Source organism: Neolamprologus multifasciatus, chromosome 10 (assembly GCF_963576455.1).
Source record: "Neolamprologus multifasciatus chromosome 10, fNeoMul1.2, whole genome shotgun sequence".
NCBI lineage: Eukaryota > Metazoa > Chordata > Actinopteri > Cichliformes > Cichlidae > Neolamprologus > Neolamprologus multifasciatus.
In genome coordinates, this window is record NC_140448.1 from 22,130,196 (window position 1) to 22,152,739 (window position 22,544).

At 39.9% G+C, this 22,544-nt stretch overlaps 2 protein-coding genes across 5 annotated transcripts in view; one reads left to right on the forward strand and one right to left on the reverse strand.

The window, feature by feature from the left end:
- Nucleotides 1–4,434, forward strand: part of stk32a (serine/threonine kinase 32A) — a 73,192-nt gene extending 68,758 nt beyond the window's left edge. Inside the window, exon 13 of the mRNA XM_085173950.1 lies at nucleotides 1,873–4,434. Within this exon, the coding sequence (XP_085030076.1) occupies nucleotides 1,873–1,990 (118 nt within the window). The 3' untranslated portion in view covers nucleotides 1,991–4,434. The remainder of the gene's footprint in view (nucleotides 1–1,872) is intronic.
- A 2,588-nt stretch (nucleotides 4,435–7,022) lies between these two features.
- Nucleotides 7,023–22,544, reverse strand: part of dpysl3 (dihydropyrimidinase like 3) — a 40,806-nt gene continuing 25,284 nt past the window's right edge. For 2 of the 4 annotated variants that reach the window (XM_085173947.1, XM_085173949.1), the window contains exons 7-14: nucleotides 20,786–20,854; nucleotides 19,579–19,699; nucleotides 18,653–18,809; nucleotides 18,097–18,238; nucleotides 17,105–17,275; nucleotides 13,928–14,107; nucleotides 12,153–12,306; nucleotides 7,023–8,822 (exon numbers count right to left, since the gene is read on the reverse strand). In XM_085173947.1, coding sequence (XP_085030073.1) covers nucleotides 8,728–8,822; nucleotides 12,153–12,306; nucleotides 13,928–14,107; nucleotides 17,105–17,275; nucleotides 18,097–18,238; nucleotides 18,653–18,809; nucleotides 19,579–19,699; nucleotides 20,786–20,854 — 1,089 coding nt within the window. In that variant the 3' untranslated portion in view covers nucleotides 7,023–8,727. Of the gene's footprint in view, nucleotides 8,823–12,134; nucleotides 12,307–13,927; nucleotides 14,108–17,104; nucleotides 17,276–18,096; nucleotides 18,239–18,652; nucleotides 18,810–19,578; nucleotides 19,700–20,785; nucleotides 20,855–22,544 lie in introns of all 4 variants that reach the window. The other 2 variants (XM_085173946.1, XM_085173948.1) reach the window with 1 other exon arrangement.

A 22,544-nucleotide genomic window follows, 5' to 3' on the forward strand; every position in this document is an offset into this window, starting at 1 on the left:
TTGTAGCCACAGCTGCCCTGGGTCAAACTGACAGAAGCGAGGCTGCCATATCACGCCATCGGCCCTTCTGGCCAACACCAGTAGGCGGTAGGTGAAGTGTCTTGCCCAAGGACACAACGACCGAGTCTGTCCGAGCCGGGGACGGAAGGTCCAAGGTTACAAGGTTGCCTTGTAACCTTCCGATTACAAGGCAAACTCCCAACTCTTGAGCCACGGTCGCCCTGAAAAAACCTAAAAGCTTGATTTAGAAAGTATATTTTAGTATTATTTCGAATGTGCCATTGTTATTTTACAGGATTTAAGGTTGGACTTTTACTTATGGACTTTTTGGCAGTATAATGTATGCTTAATGATGTATACAGCCTTGTGAACGGGTTCTATTAGGGTGTAGATCATCCCTCCAGTAAAGCTTTCTGTGCTCCTAAAACAAGTTGAAGTTGTCTATAAAAGTCAACTCATAGACGCCACAGAGTGAGGAGAGTCAGGTGTGCAAGCTCAGCAGGCAGCTGGAATGACCGACTCCACGGCTCAGAGTAGAAACTAGAGATGAAAAGCTCACTCTTCTTTACAATGTTGCTTCAGGTCATAGGACTGTAGGGTGCCCACGTCCTATGGCTGAAAAACAGACCCAAATCATCATCCCTCCAACACCGTGCTTGACTTTTGGCATAATATGTTTGCCATTTGGTCTGGGTGGGCAACCGTTGTTCAGGGGCTTGGAAAGCTCATCTTGTAACTGGAAGGTTTCTGGTTCGATCCCCAGCTGTTTTGGTGATGGCCAGAGGGGCCGATGGCGCGATATGGCATCCTCGCTTCTGTCAGTCTGTCCCAGGGCAACTGTGGCTACAACTGTAGCTTGCCTCCACCAGTGTGTGAATGAATAGTGGAATTGTAAAGCGCTTTGAGGGTATCAAAAAGCGCTATATAAATGCAATCCATTATTATTGTTTGTTCGATGCAGCTTTGCAAACCTAAATTAAATTGCTGTGTTCTTTTTAGAGAGAATAAGATTCCTACTGGGAACACTTCTGAACAAACCTTGTTCTTGTTCTTTTTATGCTAACCAAGGCCTGTAGAGTCTCTCATGTAGCTATTGGCTTTTTGGGAATTTTTCTGAGCATTGTGGTCTGATCTTATAGTGAAATTGCTGGGATGTCCATGCCTGAGATTGGCGAGAGTCTTCAATGTTCTTTACTTGTGAATAATCTTTCTCACTTGACTTCAAATTGGGTGGAAATGGCTTATAACGGTTCCTAGGTTGGTGGGTAGCAACAGCTCCTTCTTTAAGGTCATTGTGTTACATTGTGTGACTACCAAACTGCTAAAACCTCTGCTTTTACAGAGGTCTTCACACTTGTTGGTGATTAGCTAATCAAGTGCATTTGATTAGCAGCATCTGCTTGCTACCTACCCTCTTAATTCCTATGGACACTAATCTAAAAATTGATGCTCCTGTAAAAACATCAATTTTTAGATTAGTGTACAAGGAGACCAAATTTTAAGGTAACAAATAGCTAAAATTTTGGTTGATAAGGTAGGAGAAAAGGTCAGTAGGTTTAGCTTTAAAAGAACAATTACTGTAAAATAGGACCAGCTAGATGTTTTTATCATCACAGGGAATAATGTCAGTACCACCAGCTGATACATGTTTCCCTCTTAAGTATCCATTTAAAAAAAATCATAAAATGCCAGGCTAGCAATTACAGGTTGAATGTGAAGCTAAAATGATCCTATTTCAGTGCAATTAGTTACTAAGTCATTGCATGGAAGATGAAAAGATGTGTTATTGTTAACTTTTACAGTATTCTTGCAGAATATAGCAACAGACACCGGCTGACTTTATATCTACTCAAATAAATCTTTCATCAACAGGTCAAGAAAAGCAGTGGCGGACACCGAGTCCTCTGAATTGTCCACAAGTGAGAAGAACAAGGCAATAGAAGATGGACAGAACAACAATTTCGAGCCAGCTGCCTACTTATCAGGATAGATCTCATGATGCGAGATCCCTGCTTACTCCCTCATCACTTGCACCTGCCCACGGCTTATATCTATCTGCAATTTGCACCCAGACACATGTTATTCTATGAGCACAGGCACTCAAAACTGGCCTTCAGTGTTCCTGCACCACTTTGTTATCCACAACACAAATGCACCACAGTATGCACTTGTGCATCTCTGTTCACTCACAAAAAATAAATTATAAAGAACTCCAGGACTGCAGGAGTGAAATGGACTCCTGGAGCAGCAGCCATGCCCGAGCGAGGCATTTTTCCTGTCACCAAGAAGAATGGCTCTCAGCAGAGTGTCACTCATATAATGTTCCCTTACATCCATCTGGTGCTCTAATATCTGCTCAGCCTCTACTCTGAGCAGTTGCTGAGGTGAAATGGTAGTCACTTCCCTGCCTGACAAAGCCACATCTGATCTGCTGGTCAACCATGGCCAAAAGCTATATGTGCTGCTGCTGCTTGGATGGGAGACTTTTTAGTCCGTGGTGGTTATGTAAGTGTAACATGGTTCACCAGTGCTACATAAAAAATGACAACAAGATGGAATTAGACCGACAACATAGCAGATGGGCAGCAGTTGTTGAAGAACACTGAGGATGACGCCATTGTACAGTGTGCTCTATTTAATATCGGGACATGAGCATGGCAATAGGAGCGCAAAACATTAAAACTGGACAACTAAACATAAAACAAGATATTTGATTTAACACAGCAAACACCAGTTCCTCTAAGAAAAAAATCTATGTAGCTAAATTGTAGAACTGAGCACGAATGGCTCATTTTATCAGAGCAGCAGGTACATGTTGGTAGTGGTCATGTTGCGTAGCTTTGCCAGTTAACAAAGATGATAGGATTTTAGCATTTGGTTTGAAGTCCCAGTTCCAATCAGCAGCAGATATAAGCAAAGCAACCCATATGTTTCCTTGACTTGCTTATGGGTCATGTGGAGTCATGATGTGTATTTAAAATGCAGCTACCAAACTGTAGCTTTTTTTCTCAACCTTGGATGTTTATATGGAGCTTTTACGTTTCATGCTGACTTTAATCAGTGTGTCCTGATGGAAATCTTCATCAAAACGCTGACATTTTGGACTAACCTTTGCTTCAATCTGCAAATGACAAACTGGGTCTTCACAAAAAGGTTCACTGCGATGAAAACATAGAAAAACGCTAGAGGGTAGATGTTATATGTTCTGCACTGAACCTCGCTTTGCACACGCTTCTTCATAAAGTGTAGCATTTATGCACAGAGAAACAAAAAAAAATAACGATCTTATGCTGTGAGTGAATATTTATCTCCTTAGGGTGGTTTTCTAGATGATGATTAAGCTGACTCCTAGACTGCATTCATTTTTCAGTTATTGTCTGCACTCATGTCTGTTTTTGTATTTTTTACTTATGTTCTTCCTGTTTTGTGTTGGATACAACCAAATGCATATGTGCCACCAGATAAGTCTGCAAATTTGTAATCGCTCTTAATTGCTCCCATAAAAAACAGAATCCATTTGCAATCTGTCGCTGCATCAACACATTTGTGCAGCTGCTACAACGCTGATATAAAATTTGGCAGCATCCAAATGAAGGCGTGAAAACACCCTTCTTTCGTTCAGTAAGATTTGCCATAGACTTGTTCAATATTAAACCACACCTGCCTCTGAGGTTTGCAGAGGGGTGCCTTAGACCATAGATATGGCACACAGCTGGTTCCCATAGCTATATGTGCATGTTTTAAAAACCTGAGCTCTTTTCACAATCTGTAAGTCAATGTGATTTATACTAATCCCACTGTGCCACTCTATTGACCTTGAGCTTGTCTAGCTGCAGTATCACTCAATCCTTTCAAGTCTTTGATCTCTTGTAATTACATTTAAAATGTAGTTTAATCTCTAATTGAATGACTCTTGGCACTTTTCTACTGAAGACAGGTGCAATGTTTTTCAAATTACTTTTGTGGTGTCGTTGTTGTTGTTGTCATAGATGTGATTTTAGAAATTCAAAGGTGGGTTTCTGTAAAAGGTGTCTGTATATTATAAGGTGGGATAGTTCAGTAGATGGAATAATCCTGGATACACGTCAAGCAAACAGTATTTCAATTTGATCTTATATGGGTATCAAAATGTTGGAATTATTGCCTCAATGTGGCACATTTGCCACCTTCAGAAACCAAAAAACCCCAAAAAACAACCCCAAAACAAAACTCAATGGCAAATGGTACTTGACCCAGGTAATATAATTTCTCAACAAAACATATGTGTTAGAATAATTTAGTCTGAGAATACACTTGTTCCACACATGTGAATCTCACCCCTCTTACGGTTTTGTTGTCCTTCAGTTGTCACTGTGTGTTTATTGTAATTAAATGTGTTGGAGTTGCAAACTGTTAAGGTGTGCCTTAAATAATAACTTTCTTTTTCTGAACCAACCTGACTGTCCTTGTGCTTTATTCCATTAAAAAAAAGAAAAGAAGTTTGATTTGGAGATTACTCTGCTCCAGTCTAAAGATAATGCTGCCTCCTAGTGGTAACTGACTACAGGTACCGTGAGTCTTGGATTGGAAACCTATGGTTAATGTGCAAAAAGGAGAAAGTTGAAAACATTTTTGATATCACATGTGGAGAAATCAAAACCAAGCTAATGTATATTGGAAAAACCTGCTTCAGTGGCCACTGTTTACTGTCAGTGCGATACTAGGCTAAATTGGCAGTGGATAAGTGTCTCAGGGAATTCCTTTAATGCAGTCAGTATCAAACAAACTCAAAGCATTTCCTGTCCCTTCTCTCACCCACATGCATCTACAAACTACAGACCTGAGACCAGCCCTTCCCTAGGTTATCTCGAAGGCACAGTCCAATCTCTCCTCCATAGAAACCAGAGCTGAGGCAGCACTTTCCACATAAATGGCTGATCTGAGTTGGTGGGGATGGGACTCTCAGCTGATAAATACTTCCCCAATCTGCTGGGCATCAAACAGATATAATCAGCAAACGTCAGCTTAATGATCTCTCTGCTTATCAAGAAGTGTAAGGGAATCGCTGCTAGTTTGTTAGTGCGTGTGCAAAAATGAGAAAATGTCCACTGTGTTTGATAATAAAGGTGATTTATTACTTATAATCTATAATTTTCCAAGGCAAATAAGAGTGCATTAACGCTCTCAACTATTAATACATTTCCAATAACACTTAAAGTACAGGAAATAATAATACTACACAGTCAAACCCCTTATTTTATTACTACTGCATGACTGGCATCAGCACTACTTCTCCAAGTGGGAAATGGAAGGACTGGATGAGTCCCACAGGCTCATCTGCAACAATCTGAACTCCGTAAGTTAAATGTAAAAGTTAAGGGAAGAAGAGATATTCATAACTCGTCCTGTTACAGCGTTGTTCGTTTACATCAAGTGTTTTTGCAGTTTTTGTGCATGTCTGAAGATGCTTGACAAATTTCTGGAGAATATTCTGATAATGATGTGAAATCAAACCACAGTGTGCACTTACAGCCACCACGCACGCTTCTGTTTAGATTGCGGTTGCAGACTCATTGCTCCGTCTGCTTTTCCCCATCATTACAGTGATGTCATGAGACATTTACTCACTACCTAACAATCCAAGAAGGACCTCGCAGAAGTTTTACTGCTGGACCATAAAACTGAGGGCATGTGTATGTAGCCCCCCGCTATGAAAGAACTATGAGAGACTATGGACACTTTGTCCAGCCAAAGTAGTCAGATTTCATTCTTTTTTTCTCTGTTGTGGAAGCACATGTAATTTTATTATGTTATTTTCTTAACCTGAGACTTAACTATGATTAAATTTCACTCGAGGTGTGAGTGGTACACCTTTCTGTACTGCTGTACTAATGGATATGCACACTGTCATTGTTACAGTCCCTTCCTCGCTGCAGCGCAGACAGTATGTTTGCTGAAGCTTTACTGCAATGATTATGCTAATTCTATTGTTGACAGTAATAAGATGTATAATGCATAATAAGCTGCTTCACATTTCCAAGGCAGTGGAAAACCTTTTAGGATTTCAGGATAGAGAAACACTGAAATCCTGCACAAACTGTGCCACAGCTATGTTTCCATACCAGTAGCTGCAGGAGGCTGAGTTTTCCATAATGAGCAAATACATGACACATGCAAATAGTTAGTTAAGACAAAAGCAGACACAGTTCTGACACTTCTGACACAAACCTAGATAACAGGCATCTGACACTAATAAACTTTGCTCTTAGAATAAATGTTTTAAACCATGAACCTTCCTGGAAGTGCTTCTGTATTATTAGAGTGCTGACCATTTTTGCTAAATCCTGAACACTGAGCCTAACAGAGGCAGATGAGGCTCTTTTTGCTTAATAAACAAAATCAGATTTCAAAATAGGTTTTGTATTTACTCAGGTTATCTTAATCTACTACTAACTTACTTTAGCACAGCACTGTAGATCTTGCACATGTTTAGAGATGTCAGAAGTTCTTCAATCATCCCCGGAGATATGCAGGCCAATAAAGCAGAAACTGTGGCCACATAAAGATGTTTATGCAGAGGTATAGTGCTGCAGGGCTCTAATCACTATTTATTGGGAAGTGAGTCATGGCAATTTTTCACACAATACATAGGAATGACCTAACATGCGAAGTGCATATACCATGATGGTGCCAGAACATTTGTCCAAACAACATCCAGAATTAAAAAGTAATTATGGATGCAAAACAGATGTGAAGTGAAAGAAGCAAAGTTAATCAAAGTAGATCATTTTTATAGTGTAGCGTACAACTTTCATCTGCTGCCAGTGCATTTGTTGTAATATTTTCAATTATATATCTGCTTCAAATGATTGTTTCTTATTTTTTAATTTACATTTTATGCAAAATGCCAACTTTTTTGGAAACAGGGTTGTAAAAAAAACTGTCTTTAAGCCTTGCTTTACACACTCAAACTACTCTATTAAATATTTCCATACATCTTGATGTTAAATAATTAATATTATAAAATAAAACAAGTCAGCCAACAAGTTGCAACTCATGTTTATTCTGGAAACAAATCATACGTCCAAAGCACACTGTATTTTTGACCTGCCATCTCTGGGTTTCGATACAACAGTAAAAAAGAAACAACATAAAAACAGTAACAAAGGTTGTCAAAGTAACATAAATACAACAAACCACCTGCCAGATTAAAAAAAACACAATCGTCTTCCCCTCTCCCCCCACAATGGGCTGACAACAGAATACAAAGCTTACCTTACTGCACTGCAATCCTCTGCCTTATCAAGAAACAGCAAAGACATGAAAAAAACCAAATGCCCCCCAACACAATCACATCCAGAGTATTTAGGTAAACTGAACTGGGCTCAGTTATATTCGTGCTGATGTTAAATGTGCTGCATCAGAGGGCTATGCTGTGATGACAAGGGAATGACGGGCTTCCCCTTGTCCTAGTCTTGAATGAAAAAATAAAGCCAGAGCTAAAGTGTTATCATAAAGCAGGTTTGTTATACTTCATCAATTCATTGCATCAGTCTTTTTTGTTGCTCTCAGTTGCAAAGCTCTTCAGTTAAAGTCGTAGTTACAAGGGACAGTTACATTTATTTTTAATTTGTGTGATCATCCTTTCATAATCTTTTTTTCCCCTCCCTGTATCCTTTTCGAGATGATTCAGGATTGCAGAAACAGCCAGTAAGTTAGAAGCAAATGCAAAGGACGGTTTCTCGCAAAGCTCTTTTTTTCTAGTGACGATGGAATGCAGGAAACAAAAACTCATATAAACCTTTTTTTGGGATTAAGAAAAAAATATGGAAAAAAAATGTTTCTAATAATTCTTCTTTCTATTCTTTTGTTTTCACATAATCTTTCCCAAGCAGATTTGTCCATATTCCTTTTTTTTTTAAAACATCAATAATCAGTACAGTACATCATGGGGATGGTAGTCACCAAAAAGCAAAGAGGAGGAGTGCAGCAGTATCATGGATCACGTCACCCATATTAATGCGGCCCATGCAGCTCCATGCCCGACAGCACTCCTGCCCTCAGATTCGATAACTACCTTTTACTTGGTCCAGGAAACCCAAACAAGCTGCAACAACATCATCCACAAAGCTACATCACATCTACCATATGTACAATGCCACCTAGAGCTAACCAAACGTACTGCAAGATAATACATGGCTACTGTGGAATCTAGTGTTATGTTTTGCTGACTATGGAGCAAGCAGGCTACTGAAAAGGGGTGACATTGAAAGCCGAACAGGATGAACGAACGATAGCGTCATTCTGAGACATGTGGTATCCATTTTCCTTTGCGAACAGGGTTTGTTTTTTTGTTTTGTTTTTGTGTGATTATACTGAGTTTTCCTGATGTTTTCACATTGCCAAAGTACCAGATAACTATTCCATATAGATGAGTAATGAGACTTAGATCAGTCATGTGAATTTGGTGGAAATTTCACACTTTCAGTAAAAAAAAAAAAAAAATTCCCAAAACACAACCATCTATATACTTGATGCTGGTTCACATTCCAGAGGAAAAGGGATACTTTTCTCATATGAGCATAGTAGCATTGTGACAGGTAAGGCATGAGGATTCAGTGTTTTGCTTTTTTCTTTTGTTTGTTTTTGTAACTTTGAAATAATCGTGGTCCTCTGCATCTCCTCCCCCCTCCCCTCTTCAATCCTGCACTCTGGCTGTTGTCATTTTCTTTCTGCGTGTCCTGCTGTTTAACTGAGAGATGTGATGTTGGAACGACCACCAGGGGGCACTACGATGCGCCTTCCAGCAGGCCTGATGGGGATGTCATCAGGGGTGGGAGGACCTGCAAAGAGAGAAAAGGACAAGATAAAGAGACCAAAGATATCGGTTGGGGGGTGGGGGCAGAAAAGCAGAGTCAAAGAGTACAAAAGGAAGACATCTGCAGGGTTTCTCTGAGAAATGAACACATAGATTTCTAATTAAACCCAATCAAATTCCTATAAATTACTTGTGCTTGCATGAAAAACACTGGCAAGCAATTTAGATATGGGAGGAACATACATTTAAACATTTAGTTATGCACTGATATTCTCAAGTGCATGTTCATGAAATTAATGGTAAAGTGTGAATTACATATGCCTTGGTGTAGTCTACTGTTTACTTTAAAACCCCAATTTTTCTTAAAGCTGTGAAAATAGGTAATAGGGTAAATATTTATCATACAGTCATGAGTAAAATGTTCTTTTACCATGTAAGATCTAGAGCATTTGGCCTATTATATGTTTGTTTAATCTCAACGTCATAATCCTATGAAATACTATGCTATTGGTGATGTCTCAGGAATGTATAAAAGTTATATGATTACTGTATTAAAATAAAAAATAAAATATCCCACGACAGGATTAAGATCTCACCAGACCTCTCATTTGAACCCCAAATCAGTTCTCTGCTCTAAAAAAAAGTAAGCCCCTAGCATAAAGTGTTACAAAGATATATAATCATCTAATATTTTGCCCCTTCATATCTGATTGGTTAGGCTTTACGGAACTAAATTAATTTCTTGGGGTGACTGGGTTGAATTTAAGCTCTAACAATGTTAAACCATATCAAATGAGTGTAACTCGATCACATATACAAAGCAGCCGAAGCACCTCTGCCCTTGTACAAATTAGGTTATGCTGTGTCGTTTTGTTGAGATGAAAGTAACATAACAAAACCACCGAGATAGTCTTGTATGTTGGGACTACAGTAATGTGAAAACATGTGACAGATTAAATAAATCAGAGAACTGATGGTGGGATTTATTCCCTTTTGCCCTCCACTGGAAACCAGTAGCAGCATTTGTCAATCCTGTCAGACAAGACGTCTTTCATGTCATCACGGCACACAAATAATTGCCATGATGAACTCACGTTATTACTTTCCCAACACTAGAGGGCTTCTTGAAACACATCATAATCTATGACATATGGTATGTATCACTGAGGTGACAAGGGAATGCAAATGTGAGTAGACCTACTGCTGTACGAGGACTGTGAAACATTAACAAAAGATGCTTAAGTCTGACATAAAGAATGGTGTTTTCCAAATGAAAAGTCAGGTTGTCTGCTCTAACAAATGATCAGTGCGTGTATAAATGGAAAGTGGAATGATGTCAGACTATGATACACTGTGTCTAAGCAAACAATCCTTCCCAACTTCTTCCAGACAAGCAAATGTACTCTGCAGGCGGTATCCCAGGAAAACTATAACAGATCAGACTCAGTGAGAGAGCATGCACACGAAGGCACATAGACTTGTACAACAAACTTACTTAAACACGTTAATATTTCAAAGCCTGGGAAAGTAGCAGCAGTCTTACTCCCCTCTCAATTCATGTACTCAAATTTAGAAATTCTTTCCAGTGGAGGTCATTGTCTTTTTTCATCTCTGAGTTCAAACACTTGCAAAGACAGGTTGCTTAATACAGTAAATGCCAAACTTCATTAAGTACAGTTGTTTATCCAAATGAGTTATCAGCTTTTAAAAATGATCCATATATTTGTAACGACTTCCAAAGACAACAGTAAACCCAGCTGTGGTGTCTCCAGGTTAACCAGAGTTGCTCTCACTGATGTAATGCTACACATGGACACGTTTAGTCAGTCAGGGAGGACAGAATCTGCTACGGTCGCTCTGTTTGATTGTAAAACAGCGCAAACACTGAGTGGCTTGGGATTTTAACACGAGTATGAAGCGTCACTGCTTGGTAGCTTGACAAAGTGCATTTCTCACATTTGTTTACTTGAAGCTAATCTAGTGCTGCCCTGACACATGGGCACAATCATACTGTCACTCAGCAGCCCAGCAAAATTTAACAGATGTCAAATGTGAATGTTACTGTGAGCTCTCACATTAGATAGGGTATCTTAACAAATCAGGTCCAGATGACTGCAAATGCTGTACTTTTTAAAGCTCGAAACGTAGGTTCAAATGTGGTGAAAACTTCATTTCCTGCAGCTTTCTAAAAATCTTTTAAAAGTATTTTCTTTTATGCTACCTTGTTAAATGTATTTGTTGGCTTTTTGCCTTTATTTAGCGGACACATTTTAAGAGAGACAGAAAAGAGGATGAGAGAGAGAACGATAGAGAGGAATTACAGGAGGTAAAGGACCCGGAGCAAAACTAAAAAACTAAATTAAGAATATAAAAAACAGACACAAATCTTAACACATATCCTGGCTTTGCAAAGCCTACAACAGTTCATGTTGCTAAAATATTAAGAGGGCTTGGATTCTATTAGAGAGGCTGTATTACTGTAGTTGATGTTAATGTCAACATGTGTTATCTTTGCCAATATCCATAGATTCGTATAAAGAAATTGCTGAAAGATACAATTTAAAAATGTCTGTTTGTTAAGTTGTCTGCTATGTGCAAACACAACACAGGTTCATCCCTCGAGTTAGGTGACTTTTTTATGCTTGAATGAGTCATAGGTCAGCGTTAAGTGGTTTCATATAAACATTCCTCTGAAAATAGTCAGGTACGAGGACTAGACTGGAAATGAGTGAAAACCATGAAAGACCTTCGAAATAAAAATGACAAAACTGTCTTGTTTCTTGGGAGCAAAATATAAAGTTATATAAAGTGGATCAAGACTTTTGCACATATTTTAAACGTTTTTAACATTAAAGGCGTGCTTAATCCAGGGTCATGTTTACTTTACATCGAACAACACTAAAGTGAAAACTTTTATTGACTGTGTTAGAAATTTAATTTAATAGAGTCTCCAATCAGGCTCAAAAGAACTCAAGCAACTGCCTTAATGAAATGCACAAACAGACAGCATTATGTACTGCAAGCAAATGCATGCCATACTGTGCTAATTGTAATGCATGAAATGAGATAATAAGACATTATTGGGTTACTCTCCAGTCAGCCAAGGACTTTTAATAAATCACTGACAAAACGCAAAGACATGATGAGAATCACATGACTGTTATCTGACTTCATATAATGAAGTAGTAACTGAGTTAAAATAGAAGAGTATGAGGGTGGTTTAGCTGATGACCATGGATGCTCCTCTAATGTTTGTACGTACAGTATGTGGACAGATACGTGGAAGAAATGACTGGGTAACACAGGGATTGTTGTTCTATTAAGAAAGTGGTCTCACCGCATGGTGCAGGGTTACCTGCTAGACTAAATCCAGACTGGTGCAGGTTTCTGACAGGCTGTTTGGTTGGGGAAGTACGGGCCGAGGCCGAGGGGGTACCGCCACGGGACATGGAGAATTCAGAAACTGGGCCATCGTACATTCCCCTGGGCACTGCCCTCAGAACAGCCAGCTACAGGACAAACAGAAAGAGCAGAGATGGTGAAAAGAAACATAAAGCATGGCAGCATGTGGAAACAGAACCAACATGCAGGTACTAGGAGAAACATTATGGCATTTTGCTGTGCAACAAAAGGTTAAACGCAACTAGCTTCACACATGTTTAGCATTACATGGCTGTCTGTATAACTGTTTGTGTGTCTAAATTATATATACATCTTTTCCTGCCAAGAGTCAGTTCCAGATTTATAAATCCACACAAACATACACAGAAACACGGAAACTGAAACACGAACACACAATCAAGCCCTTCTCGAGGTTATAGAACAGAAGAGTCACCAAAATACAGTTATGTGTTTATAAGCTTTCAAATCAAGTTGAAACTATTAGCTGACTGTGAAAAGCCATTGTCTGTATGTCTGTCAGTGGCGTGACTCAGTGGAATCTTGGAAGCTCGGTCAAGACTTAAAAAGAGACATCTGTGAATGAAGAAAAGCATAACAGTAACTGCTACCAAGACAAACAGCACACTGTTACTACAGCTCCATTTTTTCATCAGCAGCCAGCTGTGAATTAAGAAACTGTTGGGCTATGAGATTTCTCGGGCCGTAAGAAAGATGGCAAGAGAGCAGTGAGCAGGGGCTGCTTTAAGTATAAGCTGCTATACATCACATGGTTAAATGGGCCCATTTCTCACACTTTGAACAAATGAGTAATACTTTAGCGTGGGTGTCTAATGAAATAGTGCTACTTAACTACAGTAGCTTTCTGGGTTTGGCCCTGACTGCACATTAACATTTAATTTACCTTTAGTTTGGGTTCTCTAAGTTTCTACATGTATATCTTTTACTATTCGGATACTTTCACAAGTTCTCCTTGATTTCCCACCTATTCAGGAAATAAATATGTACAATATGTTTTACACCTTACTGCCAACTGATACCACTCCCATGTCTGTATGCTGAGTATGAAGCATCAAGCATGCATAGCTTAGCATAAAAACAAACTCCCTATGTATCAAGAAAGCATCAAGTTCTCTCCAACCTCAGCTACTCAGTGGCTCTTGCTGTAATCAAAGTCACTTTCCTAAATATCTTTTAAAATCAAGAGTCTAAAGTTAAAATGCAAGTTTAATAGTATGAGTAATCCTCTTAGCGTGTGCGGTAGGTCTCTCTAAAAGTGTTATCCAAATCCAAAGTCAATGTATCTTTATTAATCCGAGACGACAAAGCCATGACCACCCTCAGTGTATGGACCTTACAGCATCTAAGCACAGTCAGTGCCCTGTGGCTGAACCTTGGAGGGTGATGTCAGTGTTATTATATCTCCCCCACATCCCACTTCATTGCCTCCTCCATGGCTGCCTTCTTTTCTCCCCACTATCCTTGCTTCTATTTCACCCTAGACTCTCCTTTCCTTTAGGTACATCCTAGAAGGCCTTAAACTCCTTGACTGAGTTTTTTCCCCATTTCCTTTGTATTCTATGGTTTTCTAGTTATGTTATTGTTATTCTGGCAATCTAACAGTGCAGTGAGTGCTGTAACGGAGTTCATGTTGTTCAGTTCAAGTTTTATACACTAACTATATTACCACATGTAAAATGTGGGCTGTAAAAGAAGAATAACTGCACCTACCTGCTTCCTGGCTTTAATACGCTTATAGGCAAAGTCAGGGAAGGGAGAGCAGGGAATGAAGCGGCCCACTCCGGAGGTGGCGTGAAGGTTTCCATCTTCCAAAACGATCTTACCCTGGCAAATCACCACTTGTGGGGCGCCACGCAGCTCCATGCCCTCAAAGATATTGTATTCAGCAGCCTAAAAGCACACATATGATATTGTCAAAGATTGTTGCAGCGGCAAAGAAACTAGTGTTTATTAGATAAAGTTTCCTATTAGTTATATACTAAATGTACTCTTCAATGACTGAGGAGAAGAGGCTAAAACTCTCTTTCTCGAATTCGTTATCATTCATCACCTAGTTCTTCACACTTGTCTGTTTGGCATGTACAAACAGCTGCCCTCATCCAGCTGGGCTCAGATGCCTTCGTAGTACTTTGTAGTATCACCGCCCTTCCCTTCTTCTGGCTCCGTATGCTCTTTCACTTTTCTTTCTAATGCTCTTTCCAGTTGTCCACTTCTTAATGTTTTCACTCTCTTGCCTTCTCTTGCTTGACTTCTGTAATCCTTTGCATTTTTTAACCATGTTGTGCTGTTCATCCTCCTCCATTTTTCCTTGTGCCAACTTCCTTTTTTTTGTATGTATGTGTAATCTCTGATGGTCCCCTCCCCTCATTCCATTGTTGCTTATTTCCTCTGCACACGGCCCTGTTTTCTACTGCCATCCAAATTCAGGCCAGAACAGGACATAACTAAGACTCGCTGCATGCCAAACATGATGTCATGACTAATCTGAGCGGGCTCTCAGTGTCCAACAGTAATGCTGCCTGTTCTTCTCTATGTATCCAAATACCCTTATGCGCATCTATGTATTTTATGTTGACAATAACAAGCAATCAAAACCAGATGTGGGTTTACTGATAACACACTGAGATATAACACAGTTCAGGGAAAGCATTCCCCAACACAGTGCGCTGGTAAGCAGGTCAGCTCCTGTTTGATTTTGCTGCCCATTAGGCAAGACACTTGAAGACAATAGGATACAATGTAGACTACTTAGCTTACATTTAGACAATTATTTTTTGGAAACCAAGATTTAAACACATCATATAATGTAATGAAATGTGTGCTTATTTATATTAATGTCCAGTAGACTAGTTGTCTTTGAATAAGCACTTGAACGTGTGTTTTGGAAGCTTTTTTTCTCTGTAGTCTGAAAGAAAGCATGTCGCTGAAGAAAAACAGGCCCCACATTTAAAAATTGATCAGGGCACGAAAAAAACAATCGTTTTGCCTGCAATGGTTCTCCTTAAGAGAGATTTATTTGAAGTGGGAGCTGCTGTGCTCTTGTCATCTGTTTCCCTCTGTGGTTTTACAGCTGGAAGGGCGACTAGGAGGAAATGAAAGGGGTGACATCATTATGCAAGAACCCATGGATCCTCGGTGGATGTACTCCACATTTAGAGAAGGCATATTATTAGTCCACTTCTCTCTGTTTCACGTCTTGTTCCTCCATCTGGAGAAAGCACCAGTCCTGTCTTCCAACAAAAACAAATGTCATCGAGCCTTTAAGCAAGACAAACTGAAATCTACACGTTTCAATTCGTCATTCCTGCGATCAATTTAGATATTACTAGCTTTTCAGCTAATGCATACTCTCCCTGCTCGTGGACAGTGTTTATGCAAAAGCAGGATTTGTCCTAGGCTGCTGAAGCCGTAATTTCCTGTGCGGACACTTCCTCTGCTGCTGAGCGGCCCGAGAGGAATCTTTAACATCTGTGTAATGGCAGAAACCTCATTACTCATATATACCGTGCGTACTGTACACATAGTGTGTATGTGCGGAGCACAATGTGTGTGAGCCCCTCGGCTTAAACTGTAAGAGTGTACAACAGGATGCAGTTTCACATTTCTAATGTAATTTCACTTTCAGTATCAAACTCTGAACTCATAACTACACACAAAGACGCTCAAATTTCGAATGGCCTTAAGTGCAATTTAAAAGGGTTATTCATTTACAGTCTGCTGACCTTTTTACACTCGTTTCCACCCGCTCTCTTGGGAAAATGTGACAAAACATTTCTTTAATGTGAAAAAAAAAACCCAAAGTGCTAACCTATAATATTATACATAACTCAGTGGATTGGGAAGCAGGAGGAAATGCAGTGCACTATCACCTCTGGTCCAGGCCGCATATTGTGTGAGATGTTTCCCATGAAATTAAAAATACATTTCAACCAAAGTTGCTTTCTACTTATGAGACGTGCAGCTTGCCAACAAGCAGTGTATACAGACGTCCAAAATCTCCAAGGTTTTATGAAACCATCTGAAATATTAGTGTTTACAGTAACAGAATCTCATACAATGAGAGCCATTCTTTAAACCCACTTTTCCAATTATTCATGTATTTTGGAGGATCTGTGCAAGTGAAAGTGATATAGAGGAAGGAAATACCTCTTGATTATACAGCACATAGATTCTCTGTGGATTAACTTTAGTTCTGCTGAACTAGACATTTTGGCAGCATTTGCATCATTGACAGATGTTTGTTTGCTGTTTGTCTGGTTTTGTTGAATAAGCACGGCATAAATGTTTTTTTTTTTTTTTAATAAATAACTGCTTCATCATTATTAAGGAGTTTTGAATGTATTGAGTCTCAGCATTGAGACCTGGTCTTGTGGTGAGCCCAGTGTGGAGTGGAATTAGTGAAGATCCACTGAGAATTCATTTCCGTTCCGAGGTACTCAGACCTCTCTGGAAGCTGCTCAAAAATGTGCTTTTTTTCCCCTCCCTAACTTACTCCCAGTCTCCCTTTCTCCCTCTCTCTTCCTCAGTCTCTCTTTTTCTTTGCCTCTTGCAGACAGATGCAGACACTTACCTCCGATCGTACATTCTACTTGTCTGTCCCCCCGCCCAAAAATACATCTCACCCTTTAAAGCACAATTTTTCTTTTTTTCTTATTTTAAAAAATACCAGATGTTTTGGGGGGTGGGGTTTTTAACACAGCGGTTATATTTAACCAACTAAATCAAATAAGGTTTTTGTGTGAACTTGTGAAGCATTACAGTGCCTATAGTTTTACAGCATAAATGTAAAACAAGTAGAAAGGGAAGCAAAAAAAGTAAAAAAAAAAAAAAAAAAAGAGCCAGGACCTGCTAATTGAATTTAACTGATACTTTGGTCTGAGTACATACTGAGTTGTGTGTCTTGGCAGTGATGGTGCGAATGGCGTCTGTGTCCCAGATGACCAGATCGGCATCAGAGCCCACAGCAATCCGACCCTTACGAGGGTACAGGTTCAGGATCTTGGCTGCGTTAGTGCTGGTGACGCCCACAAACATGTTCTCATCCATCTTACCTGTAGTCTGAGAGTAAAACAAGCACAACACACAAGCAAATATTACTGGAAATGTTGAGACTGTGTCCATTATCCATATATTAGCATTATGGAGCACACCCTACAGCATGTAGTCCTACTACTGAAGACACATTATTCAATTGGCTGAATGGTGTATTTGTAGTATTAATGTAAATGCATGGAGGACATTTTTAAACTTTGAGAATAAACTTTGTTGTGAAAATATCCATAAAAACAGTTTCAGATGATGCATTTTTCTCACATTTAAATCTCTCAACATAAGATACTATATGTAAGTGACGGTTCAATAATTTAGCATTAAAATATGAAGCTGTCATTAATGGGGGATTTCTTAGAAGATGAGTGGAAGCAGGGAAAACAGCTAGCCTTTGTCAACCTTTTAAAAATAGGCCTACTGACAGTCAGTCCAAGTTTGGTGTGAGCCAGGATTCTAAGTACTTGTGCTGAGGAAATGTATTGAGTTTTATGTTTAAAAGCCTACCCAAATTTCAGAGCCAGCAATGCACTTTACGGCAAAGCTCAACAAGGCTGCATGTTAATTATACGGACACAGTGATATAGAGAAAAAAATTAGGCTAGAGTGCTGTTTAAAGGGGAAAAACAGACATGGATGGACATGTAAAAGAGGCACAGAGAGTGACATAGTGGAGCTGCCGAGTGAAACACCACAGGTGACTGCTAAAACAAAGCTAAGGGACATAAAGTTGCTGATGTTCCTCTGGGAAAATCGTAAAAATCAAATGAATCAAGATAAAAATAAAAATCACACATCACCATGCGCCTCTATCAGTATGTGATTGTCCTCACCACAGCTTTGTCCCAAATGAGAGCCATCCTCTCCTCCACTCCATTGACACCTTCTGGGATCTGGGTGAAGTCATCCTTGCCAATGGCCTTCTGGGCCACGCTGAAGGTGCAATGAGCGCTGCCAGTCACACTCAGGTCTCCACTGGGAGGAGAAGAGGCATATTGAAGGTATTACACCAGGACAGTTAAGTCTGTGTACAGCATTAAAGTTCTGTAAACATAAGTAAATATGCTTCTACTTCAGTAGGAGAAGCAAAACAAAACAGAAGGGGGACTGAAAGTAAAGAAGTATGCAGCGTGCCAGAGTTTGTCCTTCCAGTGTAAACCATTACTAATGTTTCCTGTTTCCACATGAAGCAGTAACTCACTTACCAGATGAAGTCCATTTCTTGCATAACAATTGCTGATTTTTCATAAGAAACACAAACTTTGGATGTATCTAAATCTAAAATCTAAACTTTAATAGCTATCATTTTACAACACAGCGGTGTTCATGGCACTTACAAAAAACAACGTTTCTGCACATGCAAAATGAAGTTGCAAAGGGGATGTGTACCTGGACAGGAGTGTGTTCAGATAGTCTGGAGTGGTAGGATCGGGGCTAAGAGGAGGTGATGTTACAAAAGAAGCTGCTTTGGCCCAATTCTTGCTCCAGTAATGTGTCCCATCAGTGCCCAGACTGGCTGTGATTGGCTCCCCAAACACAACATTTCCTGGGAAAAGAAAATCAGTCAAAACTTGTTAGATGTTACCAAAGTGCCAAGTGTGAGGGTATCCATTTGCATAATCATCAATTACGTTAGTGCACCTTTATTTTTATTTTGTCAGCAGTTTAGTCTCGCTAAAAGCTTTGGCAATTCATGTGAAAGTTTCCAGCAGGGGAACCTTGCCAGCATTGGCAATGCACAAATTCCACTTGCTCAGTTGCAGCTGAGGTTGTTCTCTTTCATGCACGGTTTGAGTCCTGTCACTAACACATGTGTGCTCTTATGCTTCTTCATAGTCCCTTGAACTAACATGCATTATTATTTCCTGGTTTTCATATAACAGCTCGGGAATGGAGCCAAACAAACGTGTCAAGCTCATAAATGCTCCTAATGGATTCACCTGAGTGCAGAGAAGGCTATCTGAGGTCAGCAATCTGGTGTGTTAAAACCTCATTTGGCTTTCCACCAAAGACATTCAAACACATATTGTTCTTCTCTGCTTGTTTTCATCGCATTCTCAAAAATTGTTAATTTCACAATCCATCTACGCCAGGCAGGCTCTTGGTTCACATCTGTTCTATCCTGTAAGGAAAAGTGTGTGTGACAGCTCAACCACAGAAAAGACCTGAACAACAAAGCTGAATGTTACTCTAAGAGTGGGATATTTTTTTCATTATACCAAACAGAGACAACTCAGCGTGTACATTTCTAGTCTTGGAAAACACAGAAAAAGAAAAAAAACATATGAAGGCCCAGGACAAATTCTGCTTTTTACCTTTTTTCCGGGCCTGTGAGATGATGTCAGCAGCACTCTTGCTCATGACCCGTGTCACGTAGAGCGGACAGTTGGTTTGGCTGGCGATGGTGATGGCACGAAATACCGCCTCTGCCTCCAGCTACAGACGAAAGAGCACAATGCGGTTGACTCGGGAATGTTTTTCCCATTAAGATTTTGTCAAACAAACTTCAAATATCACGACCGCAGCAAATTATACATTTTTGGAGCCATATCATTTGAATAATTTATTTTGAACCCGAACGACAAGGAGAAGCTTATAATTTTAAAACTGGGCAAGTCAAGGATTGTTTCAGTTATATTGTGTTTGAGTAGTTAGATTTAATGCGATCAGCAAACAAATGTTTAAAAGAAACTTAAGTGAGATCAGACTAACACCCAGTACTTGCAGATTTTCCAAGATGGAAGGCTTTAAAAACAAACATATTGGACACATTTTAGACACATGTCCACAACGAAAAGCACCTGGTGTTTTATTGTGATTATTGCATTTCTGAAATCTTCATCCCCATATTTGTAAATGTTGGCTAACAAGAACTTTAAATACAAAATTCTACAAAGGTTTCAAGTAGAAACGTCACTGCCTCCATATGATGCAAACACTGTTTCCTTTGAGTCCAGAGGTTCAGTCTGGCTTCAATGACCACTGGATTAGTACTGAATAAGATAGTGTACACTAATAGCGAAACACTTGTCTGACTTTGCCTGCTTAAGAAAATCATGTTACCAATTTCTAGATTCTTAAGACTCCACTCAGCTACTTGACATTATGATACTGGTGGGACAGGAACCCTCTGCAGCAGCACAGAATGGAAAATCCCAGACAAGTCGTTGAGCTGAAAGTGTGGCTTTGATTTTTGTTGTTTGCTGAAGAAACATTCACAGCAAAAACTGGATGGAACAAGAGACTTTTTTCCCCCCAGTGTCTCAAATGTATCTGAAACCACATGTGTGTAACAGGAACAACGTGTGTGTCTGAGGACCAGTCCAAAAATGTCACTGTGCAGAATGTGATTCTTTACATGTACAACCATGTTTGTATTGTTTGCACAAAAAAATGATAAATTATAACATGGCTAATTTATTTGAATACTTTTTTAGGAGAGTCCATTTCAAAATGCTTGCACATGCAAATGATGCATAGTAGCTAATATTTAATATAGTGTATGATGTGTGAATGTTAGACCTCTTCTGGCCTGCTCAGCACATGCCCCTCTGGTCCAGTGATACCCATCTGCAGCATCCGGGCCTGCTCCTGTTCAACACACATGCAAAAAGTCAACTGTTAGCTGCTCAGTTTATAGACATAATGTACAGTATGTAGAACTTTCTGGGAGGTCTTCATCAGTCTACAAACTTCCGAATGATAAACCGTTTCTGATTAGTTCTGCATGTGTTAAGTACACAAACAGCAGTTTTAACATGTGGGTCTGCGCACGGGTCAGAGCAAGGAAAATTTCACTTTCAGAACATCACCTAAAAGCAAAAACTCTGCTTTCAGGTTAGTTTTCTTACGCATTACTTTGTACCTTTCCTTGCATAGTGTCATTTAGAGCGACTGTCTGTGAGTTCAAAATGTATTACGGTGACATGCTTCTGCAAATAAGGCTTTAAGCGAGCATCTCATACCAGTGGAAAATCAGTAATAAGGCAAGACAACTTGTACTGTAACTGAAGAAACTAGTGGCATTCCTGTGGGCAGTGCTCCCCTCAGCTATCTGAGGAGAAAAACTTTGTTGCGAGGAGTGGGACCTGTTGATGACAGACACGGAAAATCTAGACATGTCTACAAATGAGAGGAATCCCAGCTGTGTTACTACACGAAACAAATTTGTGGCTCTGATCAACATTGCTGCGCTGAGACTGTTCCCCTTCCCCAAACTCCCACAGAAGAGGCTGCCTGGATGAAACAGCTCTACATTGGGCAAGCAAAAGCAGTTACAACCTAAGTTTTTCAAGGTGCATTTCTAATACTTATGCTGCCTTCAGGAGATGCTCATGAAGTTGTTACAACAGATGGCCCTATGGCTAAATATGTTTGGAAAAGTTTAGAAATCTAGCATTGCTGATCTCGCTCCAAGGAAACATAGAGTCAGGGAAAAGTTATAGGATATGGGAATTATGGAAGTTACAAACCCTTTCAGGAAAAAAGTAACTGAACTTTCAGTACATGAGTTTTGAGAGGGAAGTTTATCTCAAACCGGCATTTATTGGCCATTTGAAGATGAGAAGCTGTGCTTTGGCATTTGTTTCTATGCTTTTCCATGGCTGTTGTTATAACAGAGAGCTTCCCAAGCTAGCTGAGAAGTGGGGTCCAGCCAAAAGACCAAAACCCTGAAGAAGACCCTGCCCCAACCTGGACTAGGGAATCAGGTTGTAAAGCATATCCTCAGGCTCAGAGTTGCTGCTTCTCCCCCTGCAGCTTTGCACTTGCTTGGCCACAAACATCTCCAGTGTATGCTTAAGGTTGAAGCCAGCAGAACCACATCATCTGCAAAAGCAAAGATGTGACCCACCCCTTGGGTGCATCTAGAACTTTGAGTTATAAAAGCTTGAACATAATCAGGGGCAGCTCTGGCAGCAAATCTAAACAAGACACCTCTATCTTAGGTGGTCTAAAGTACAGTACATGACATAATCAAGTGTTCAGACATGTTGGTCTTACAGATGGAAATCCGACTTCCAAGTTAAAGTTGCAAACTGGATAGGAGAGCTGGGAATTGCGATGAATCAGATCCAAGACGCACCCGCATACACACACAGTGACAGAATCCAGGCATGGTCTGGAGCTCTGACTAATACCAGCCCTCTCGATCCATCACCTATTACGGTTGATTCACTTTCATTTGTCCACAAAACGGCACAGCCCTGTATAAACTACACCCACACATTACAGTCCTACAGGAAACAGTCTCCCTCTCATCAGTGACAGTGTGTTTAGTCTC